A 10287-nucleotide genomic window follows, 5' to 3' on the forward strand; every position below is an offset into this window, starting at 1 on the left:
GCCTTCAAAAGGAAGGAAATTCTGGCACATATTACAACATAGATGAAACTTGAGAACATTATGCTAAGTGAAATAGGCCAGTGGCAGAAAGACAAATACTGTATAATTGCACTTATTTATGAGATACCTACAGTAGTCGCATTCAGAAAGGAGACAGAAAGTAAGTAGAAGGTCGGTTGCTAGGGGTGAGGGTGGGACAAATGGGGTGCTGTGATTTGAATATATGTGTCCCTCCAAAATTCATACATTGGAACCTAATACCCAATGTCACAGTATAAAGAGTGGGGCCTTTGGGGAAGTAATTAAGTCATAAGGATGGAGCCCTCCTGCATAAGATTAGTGCTCTTATAAAAGAGGTTGAAGGGAGTGTCCAGTTCACTTTTTTTTTTTTTTTTTTTTTTGTTTTTTTTTTTTTTTTTTTTTGGCCCTTTCATCTCCTCTGCCTTGTGCGGGCACAGCATTCCTCCCCTCCCAAAGATACAGCAGCAAGGCACAGTCTGGGAAGCAGAGTGAGCCTTCACCAGACACCAAATCTGCTAGTGCCCTGATCTCCGATTTCCCAGCCTCCAGAACTGTGAGAAGTAAGTTTCTCTTTATAAATTACCCAGTCTAGGATATTTTACTCTAGCAGCAGGAACAGATGCAGACATCGGAGGCTACTGTTTGATGGGCACAGGGTTTCAGTTTGGGAAGATGGAAAGGGTGGTGATGGGTGTACAGCAGTGGGAATGTCCTTAACACTACTGAACTCTCAGCTTAAGAGTGGTTCAGATAGCACATTTAGGGTACATATGATTTACTATAATTTTTAAAAAAACATTCTTTATCTTAACTGCAGAGTTTCTTTTTTTTTGTATTGGTACAGAGCATGGCGTCGTGGTAAGTCACACCCCGAAAGCCTGTTACCTGGAATCCAAAAAGTCAATAATAGCAGGAAATTCCTTCAGATTGCCAGCCAAGTCCTCTGCGCTATGCTTCTCCAACGCCTTACTTGAGAGTCTCTATTTTCTATACAATAGAGGGGGAAATAATGTAAGAAGTCACTCCCCCACCAAACAAGAGGGTGGCCTGAGAAAAGTGATGCTGGAAAAAGCTTGAAGCAGCTGATGTGGCAACGGAGAGAGACGTGATCAGGTAACGGGAAGAAACCTGCCTCTGAGGCCCAGGTGAGGTGGGAAATCACACATTTTCCAAATCAAAACAGTCTGTCAAGGTTTCTGGGCAGTTTGAGTGGGAGAGGTAGGCTTTGAAATGTTGGCATTTCTGGGACACTGTGATGGACAGAGGAGACAAGATTCACATGCTGGGACATTGTGATGGACAGAGGAGACAAGATTCATGTACTTAGGATTTGGGATTCTCCCCCCAGATTCAGATGTGATCACTGAAATGGACTGAGAACAGCAATCCATGCCAAGCATTTTGTTCTAAGAAAAGTGTTTTTGTATATAATTTGCTTGCTTCAAAAGGTTAGTAAGATGGTAGTTGCTGAAAATGCAAGCTATGCAGTTTGTATTTCCCTTTATAACTAAGTTGCCAAGGAATCCAGAGACCAAGACTAAACCCCCTTTCCAGTAATTGGCCCACCTTGGGTTGCTAGTAACACCTCACATTCTTTGCCCTGATTAAATCATTGCCCACTAGGGTTAATCTTGTGAAATACTTTCAATAGGCATGACATACATCCTGAATTAATTTCTTCTTAGATTAGCATCGATCTTGCCTATATATTGGCATTTTCTCAAATTCTCTGGAGATGTCCCTTTCATAATTGGAACAAAGGTGTCTGTTACGTGAAGTAGTGCCTCCAGTGAACTCTATGGGAACCTCTTCCCTCCTCTGCTTGGACAGCAAGAATTTGAATCTACAAAGTGTGTGTCAGGAACAGGCTCATGACTCATCCTCACTTTTATCTACATCTGACAACCCAACCTCCTCCTGGGAGCCTTTGCGGCACCATTACATAAATCTTTCAAGCAGCTGTTGCTACAACTTCTCTCTCATCCCTAAGGAGTAGCCTCTGCCTTATAATGAAGCTAGAAATCTGTGTGATAATTTAAAAAGCGGTGGAGTGGGGGTGGGGTTTCTTAGACTTCTAACAACCTACCAGGTCACTTCACCCAACAATCGAACAGGGGGCTTCCTTCCCTCCTTTTCTCAGTGGGGTTTATTCAGAGTCTTCAGCACTTTGCAATTGCATCAGCTTAAAAGAAACTCCCATCTCCTGGCTTTCTGAGTAACCTTCCGGTGTTTTTCTGAACCACAGCCTATTTCTCACTGATTTGGTGACCTCATTCTCTGTCCTCATTAAGTTCTCTGATCACATTCATTGAATGAAAGGGGAAGTTCATTCCGCCTCCATAAAGGTTCCTGTGCAGCCTCGGCCCTCACAAGGGACAGGCCAGTCTCTTAAGCTGCATCCACAGGCCCTGCTTTCATCACAGGGAGGACAGCAGAAATGCCCCCAAGAACCGCAGACACCCTCTCTGCAGCCTCCCAACTAATCCACACAGCAGAGTGGCTCTGCCTTGCCGAGAACTAACTCCGGCATTGACATGCCCAGGGCCACATCTCCAGCAGGTTCTCAAGTTCGTAAACACACATCCCTTAGGCCATTTCCCTGGGTTGTAAACTTATGCCCGGTTGCTAGGCTGACAAATTCACCACTAATATCCATTAACTCCATTCTTGCACCACATTAATAATATTATACAAAAGACACGGGGAGTCTCTCCCTCGTACTTTACTTCCTAATGATCCACGTCATCTGAGGCTATTCGGGACATAGCTACACCACTTCTTCTGGATTCCAGGTACCTGGAGGGAGTTTTCCTTTCAGTTTCCTTGAATTCCAAGTCATCACATCGTCACCATCCTTTGTGGAGAATGCAGGAAATTCTACACACTCTGTTCTCTCAGCGAATGCGTGGAATCTGAAACATGAAGAGACGCTCATCAGGAAGGTGGTACGCAGGTGTCCGTGCATGCCTGTTACTTCTCCTGGGACTGAACGCGCTCTTCTGCGGCACTGGGCATCTTCATCTTCTTAGCCACGGTCACTATTTCTCCTTGCACCTTGTCAGTTCCACAAGCAAAAGACAGGGAGGCAGAATAGCACAGAGAATTGTGAATGATGCGGGATTTTAACTGACAACTCATCCTTTCATTAGAGGGTAAATTAGCTCAACCAAATGGTATTTCTTGGTTCTGGGAAAATGACACTCTATGCTTATATTCTTTCCCTTGTTCCCAGGGTTCCATCATGTCAACACAGCTTAACCAAGCCAGGGGTCTAATGAGGGGCCCCAGTAGCAGCCATCAGCTCTGTGGGTTCAGGGAGGACAGCTCATGACACAGACAGCATTTGCCTCATCTGCCTGCTGCTGATGCGTACCGGTCAACTTTAACTCGGCAAACACACACTTCCCCAGGAGCCAGGCTTAGGCACGAATGAGAAGCATTCCTGTGTGGACAAGTTTTTAGGACCCGTCTCTTCAAAGCATAGTCCGAGGAGCAGCAGGTTAGGAATGCACACTGCCAGGCCCCCACCCAGCCCCGTGGAGTCCAAATATCCATTTAACAGGGTCCCCAGGGGGCTGACAGGCACAGGAAAGTTTGCAAGCACTGGTGTAGTGCACGGGGTGACGGGCTAAGTCACACCCTCAAAGCCACTTAACTGGAATCCAACAAGTCCATAAAGAGCAGCACATTTCTTTCAGGCGGGCAGAGGAAGTCCCAAGTAACGCTCCTCCAGCCCCGCAGGAGTTCCATCTCTGCCTAGCACCACACGCTCAACTCAGAGAAAATCCCGAAGCACCGCTTAGGATGGAAATGGTGGGAGAAGTCTAGGGAACCCACCTCGGCTATGGAAAGCCTCAGTCTCTTCCTCAAGGGTTTCAGGCAAGACTGGAATAATGACTTGACGGCAATTGAAAGGTCAGCCTCATTCTGGTGGCCCTTCCTAAAGCCAGTGAACTCTTAGCCTGGCCATTCCCAGCTCCTGCAGGAGCTTCCTCCGGAGCTGAAATGTCCAGCTCCCTTGTCCTGCAGGGCAAGGAGGGGAGATGGGTAAGGTTCGCCCCAGCAGGCCCCATGCCCTGAGTGTCAAGGCCTTTGGCGCCCAGGACTTCCCACTCTCTGATCTGTTTTCTAGATTAGAAAAGAGAGCAGGGCAGAAATTGCCTCTGGCTGATACAGTCTGGTTTGTGCAGGAGCAGCTCAGCACTATGACAGGCTGTTTGGGCCTTAGAGCACAGCGCTGTGCTTGGACTGGTGGTTCTACCCAGACACAGCCTCTGGCACAGGAGAAGCCCGAGTCCAGCGGGAGGGTCACCAGACCAGGCAGCCTCCTGCAACCTGAGACACTCAGGACATGCCACTTGCAGCTGGAGAGTAACTGCCCTCCGGCTGGGGCCCCACAGCCAAAGGTACACCAAGACCAACCGGAAGCCACGGAGCGTCCAGGCAGGGAGTGGAGAAGGCAGGGGCACTACTCGTGCTGGGTTACACCTGCCTGCAAAGGCCCAGAGTGTGGACAGGAGGATCAATGCCTCATCCTTTTCTGCAAAACCCACCTCCACGCACTGCACGGCCTCGTTACGTAGCTGAACCACAGTTTCTCTCACAGGAAATTTTTCCCTGGGCTCTAGCATGCCCCAGATGAGCTAAGCCGAGAACAGCAAGAGAGGTGACTGGCCAGTTGCCTCTTTCAACTAGTGAAGTTAGAGGAGGGAGTCCCCTTCTGTACTTAGGGGCTCAGGAACCCAGACTGGGAGCCGTATACCTGATGTTAAAAGATTTCAAAGTGCTGTAAGAGCAGCCACAGCAATGGTCCTTAGAGTCCCAACGTCTTGTTACTAACGAAAATTCCTAGCCCTTCACAGAACCTGAAAATTAGAATTCCTGGGGCTGTGGCTATAAAATTAGCATTTTAATCAAGCTCTCTGGGCAGTTATTATGCAAAGTGATGGGAAAAATGCATATTCCCAGGCTCGCTCTATGACAGGGAATGAGCCTGCAAGGTGAAGCCTGGCCTCCTTATGATTGACAAGCTCCCCAGTGACTGTGATGAGCACCTACACTGAAGAACGAGATGCCATCTTACCCTGTTAGGAGGGCTATTATCAGAAAGAAAAACTAACAGATGCTGCTGAGAAGGCAGAGAAAAGGGAAGTGTCAGGCCTCTGAGCCAAAGCTAAGCCATCGTATCCCCTGTGACCTGCACGTACACATCCAGATGGCCGGTTCCTGCCTTAACTGATGACATTCCATCACAAAGGAAGTGAAAATGGCCTGTTCCTGCCTTAACTGATGACATTACCTTGTGAAATTCCTTTTCCTGGCTCATCCTGGCTCAAAAGCTCCCCCACTGAGCACCTTGTGACCCCCCCACCCCTGCCCGCCAGAGAACAACCCCTCTTTGACTGTAATTTTCCTTTACCTACCCAAATGCTATAAAACAGCCCCATCCCTATCTCCCTTCTCTGACTCTCTTTTCGGACTCAGCCCGCCTGCACCCAGGTGATTAAAAAGCTTTATTGCTCTCACAAAGCCTGTTTGGTGGTCTCTTCACACAGACGCGCATGACATTTCGGCGCCGTGACTCGGATGGGGGACCTCCCTTGGGAGATCAATCTCCTGTGCTCCTGCTTTTTGCTCCGTGAGAAAGATCCACCTACGACCTCAGGTCCTCAGACCCACCAGCCCAAGGAACATCTCACCACTTTTAAATTCGGTAAGCAGCCTCTTTTTGACTGTCTTCTCCAACCTCTCTCACTATCCCTCAACCTCTTTCTCCTTTCAATCTTGGTGCCACATTTCAATCTTTCCCTTCTCTTAATTTCAGTTCCTTTCCTTTTCTGGTAGAGACAAAAGAGACGCGTTTTATCCGTGGACCCAAAACCATGGGGCTGGTCACGGACTCGGGAAAACATTCTTCCCTTGGTGTTTAATCACACAGGATGCCTGCCTGATTATTCACCCACATTTCAGAGGTGTCTGACAACGTGGGGATGCCTGCCTTGGTCCTTCACCCTTAGCAGCAAGTACTGCTTTTTTGGGGGGCAAGAACCCCCCAACCCCTTCTCTGTCTCTACCCCTTCTCTGCTTTTCTCGGGGCCAGAACCCCCTGACCCTTTTTCTCCATGTCTTGACCACTTCTCTCTGCTTTTCTTGGGGGCAAGAACCACCCGACCCCTTATCTCCACATCCTGACCCCTTTCCCGCTTTTCTAGAGGGCAAGAACCCCAAACCCCTTATCTCCAAGTCCCAACCCCTTTCCTGCTTTTCTGGAGGGCAAGAACCCCCCAACCCCTTCTCTCCATGTCGCTACTCTCTCTTTTCTCTGGACTTTCCTCCTTCACTATGGGCAACCTTCCACCCTCCATTCCTCCTCCTTCTCCCTCAGCCTGTGTTCTCAAGAACTTAAAACCTCTTCAACTCACACGTGACCTAAAACCTAAATGCCTTATTTTCTTCTACAATGCCACTTGACCCCAGTACAAACTCGACAGTAGTTCCAAAGAGCCAGAAAACGGCACTTTCAATTTTTCCATCCTACAAGATCTAAATAATTCTTGTTGGAAAATGGGCAAACGGTCTGAGGTGCCTGACGTTCAGGCATTCTTTTACACATCGGTCCTTCCCTAGTCTCTGTTCCAAATGCAACTCGTCCCAAATCTTCCTTCTTTCCCTCCTGCCTGTCCCCTCAGTCCCAACCCCAAGCGTCGCTGAGTCTTTCTAATCTTCCTTTTCTACAGACCCATCTGACCTCTCCCCTCCTCACCAGGCTGAGCTAGGTCCCAATTTTTCCTCAGTCTCCCCTCCCCCACCCTATAATCCTTTTATCACCTCCACTCCTCACACCTGGTCTGGCTTACAGTCTCCTTCCGTGACCAGCCCTCCCGCACCCACCCAGCAATTTCCTCTTAAAAAGGTAACTGGAGCTAAAGACATAGTCAAGGTTAATGCTCCTTTTTTTTATCCGACCTCTCCCAAATCAGTTAGCATGTAGGCTCTTTTTCATCAAATATGAAAAATCCAGCCCAGTTCATGGCTCATTTGGCAGCAACCCTGAGATGCTTTATAGCCCTAGACCCTAAAAGGTCAAAAGGCCATCTTATTCTCAATATACATTTTATTACCCAGTCCACTCCCGACATTAAATAAAAGCCCAAAAATTAAATTCTGGCCCTCAAACCCTACAACCGGACTTAATTAACCTCACCTTCAAGGTATACAATAATAAAGCAGAGGCAGCCAAGTAGCAATGTATTTCTGAGTTGCAATTCCTTGCCTCCACTGTGAGAGAAAACCCACACTCCAGCGCACAAGAACTTCCAAATGCCTGAAACCGCAGCACCCAGGCGTTCCCCCAGGACTGCCTCCCCCAGGAGCTTGCTACAAGTGCCAGAAATCTGGCCACTAGGCCAAGGAATGTCCACAGCCCAGGATTCCTCCTAAGCCATGTTCCTTCTATGCAGGAACCCACTGAAAATCAGACTGTTCAACACACCTGGCAGCCACTTCCAGAGGCCCTGGAACTCTGCCCCAAGGCTCTCTGACTGACTCCTTCCCAGATCTTCTTGGTTTAGTGGCTGAAGATTGACGCTGCCCCATCGCCTTGGAAGCCTACAGGACCATCACAGACGCTCTAGGTAACTCTCACAGTGGAAGGTAAGTCCGTCCCCTTCTTAATCATTAAGGAGGCTGCCCACTCCACATTACCTTCTTTTCAAAGGCCTGTTTGCCTTGCCTCCATAACTGTTGTGGGTATTGACAGCCAGGCTTCTAAACCTCTTAAAATTCCCCCACTCTGGTGCCAACTTGGACAAGATTCTTTAATGCACTCCTTTTTAGTTATCCCCACCTGTCCAGCTCCCTTATTAAGCCAAGACATTTTAACTAAAATATCTGTTTCCCTGACTATTCCTAGGTTACAGCCACACCTCATTGCCGCCTTTTCCCCCAGTTCAAAGCCTCCTTCGCATCCTCCCCTTGTATCTCCCCCTGTTAAACCACAAGCATAGGATACCTCTACTCCCTCCTTGGCAACTGATCAGTCACCCCTTACCATCCCATTAAAACCTAATCACCCTTACCCCCGCTCAATGCCAATATCCCATCCCATAGCACGCTTTAAAAGGATTAAAGCCTGTTATCACTCGCCTGCTACAGCATGGCCTTTTAAAGCCTGTAAACTCCCCTTACAATTCCCCCATTTTACTTGTCCTTAAAGCAGACAAGGCTTACAGGTTAGTTCAGGATCTGCGCCTTATCAACCAAATTGTCTTGCCTGTCCACCCCGTAGTGCCAAACCCATGTACTCTCCTATCCTCAATACCTCCCTCCACAACCCAGTATTCTGTTCTGGATCTCAAACATACTTTCTTTATTATTCCTTTGCACTCTTCATCCCAGCCTCTCTTAGCTTTCACTTGGACTGACCCTGACACCCATCAGGCTCAGCAAATTACCTGGGCTGTACGGCCACAAGCCTTCACGGACAGCCCCCATTACTTCATTCAAGCCCAAATTTCTTCCTCATCTGTTACCTATCTCGGCATAATTCTCATAAAAATACACATGCTCTCCCTGCTGATGGTGTTCGGCTAATCTCCCAAACCCTGATCCCTTCTACAAAACAATTCCTTTCCTTCCTAGGCATGGTTAGCGCAGTCAGAATTCTTACACAAGAGCCAGGACCGCGATGTGTAGCCTTTCTGTCCAAACAACTTGACCTTACTGTTTTAGCCCAGCCCTCATGTCTGCGTGCAGCGGCTGCCACTGCCTTAATACTTTTAGAGGCCCTAAAAATCACAAACTATGCTCAACTCACTCTCTACAGTTTTCATAACTTCCAAAATCTGTTTTCCTCCCCCTACCATCGCTCAAAACAATGCTTATGCTGATAAGGTAGCTAAAAAAGCAGCTAGCGTTCCAACTTCTATCCCTCATGGCAGTTTTCCTCCTTCACATCAGTCACTCCCACCTACTCCCCCGCTGAAACTTCCACCTATCAATCTCTTCCCACACACGGCAAATGGTTCTTAGACCAAGGAAAATATCTCCTTCCAGGATCACAGGCCCATTCTACTCTGTCGTCATTTCATAACCTCTTCCATCTAGGTTACAAGCCACTAGCCTGTCTCTTAGAACCTCTCATTTCCTTTCCATCATGGAAATATATCCTCAAGAAAATCACTTCTCAGTGTTCCGTCTGCTCTTCTACTGCCCCTCAGGAATTTCTCAGGCCCCCTCCCTTCCCTACACATTAAGCTCGGGGATTTGCCCCAAACCCAGGACGGGCAAATTGACTTTACTAACATGCCTCGAGTCAGGAAACTAAAATACCTCTTGGTCTGGGTAGACACTTTCACTGGATGGGTAGAGGCCTTTCCCACAGGGTCTGAGAAGGCCACCGCGGTCATTTCTTCCCCTCTGTCAGACATAATTCCTCGGTTTGGCCTTCCCACCTCTATACAGTCTGATAACGGACCAGCCTTTACTAGTCACATCACCCAAGCAGTTTCTCAGGCTCTCGGTATTCAGTGAAACCTTTATATCCTTTACCGTCCTCAGTCTTCAGGAAAGGCAGAACAGACTAATGGTCTTTTAAAAACACACCTCACCAAGCTCAGTCACCAACTTAAAAAGGACTAGACAATACTTTCACCACTTGCCCTTCTCAGAATTCAGGCCTGTCCTCGGAATGCTACAGGTTCCAGCCCATTTGAGCTCCTGTGTGGACACTCCTTTCTATTAGGTCCCAGTCTCATTCCAGACACCAGACCAACTTGGACTGTGCCCCAAAAACTTACAGCCTGAAAACTCACCAACCAAGCAAGTAATTACAATGAACCCCGTTAGGTTCTCTCTAATTAGATGTCCTAGGTCCTCCCAATTGTTAGTCCTTTGATACCTGTTTTTTCTCCTTCTCTTATTCGGATCTTGTGTCTTCCATGTAGTTTTTCAATTTATACAAAACTGCATCCAGGCCATCACCAATCATTCTATATGACAACTGCTCCTTCTAACAACCCCACAATATCGCCTCTTACCACAAAATCTTCCTTCAGCCTAATCTCTCCCACTCTAGGTTCCCACGCCACCCCTAATCCCGCTTGAAGTAGCCCTGAGAAACATCGCCCATTCTCTCTCCATACTGCCCCCCAAAATTTTAGCCACCCCAACACTTCAACACTATTTTGTTTTATTTTTCTTATTAATATAAGAAGACAGGAATGTCAGGCCTCTGAGCCAAAGCTAAGCCATCATATCCCCTGTGAC

The 10287-nt window shown here is 47.7% G+C and overlaps 1 protein-coding gene across 1 annotated transcript in view; it reads right to left on the reverse strand.

Moving 5' to 3' along the window:
* Positions 1 to 10287, reverse strand: part of VWA3B (von Willebrand factor A domain containing 3B) — a 250566-nt gene that overhangs the window by 194796 nt on the left and 45483 nt on the right. The window contains exon 7 of the mRNA XM_011969675.1: positions 2818 to 2933. Coding sequence (XP_011825065.1) covers positions 2818 to 2933 — 116 coding nt within the window. The remainder of the gene's footprint in view (positions 1 to 2817; positions 2934 to 10287) is intronic.

This window comes from Mandrillus leucophaeus, unplaced genomic scaffold, assembly GCF_000951045.1.
Source record: "Mandrillus leucophaeus isolate KB7577 unplaced genomic scaffold, Mleu.le_1.0 Scaffold9, whole genome shotgun sequence".
Lineage (NCBI taxonomy): Eukaryota > Metazoa > Chordata > Mammalia > Primates > Cercopithecidae > Mandrillus > Mandrillus leucophaeus.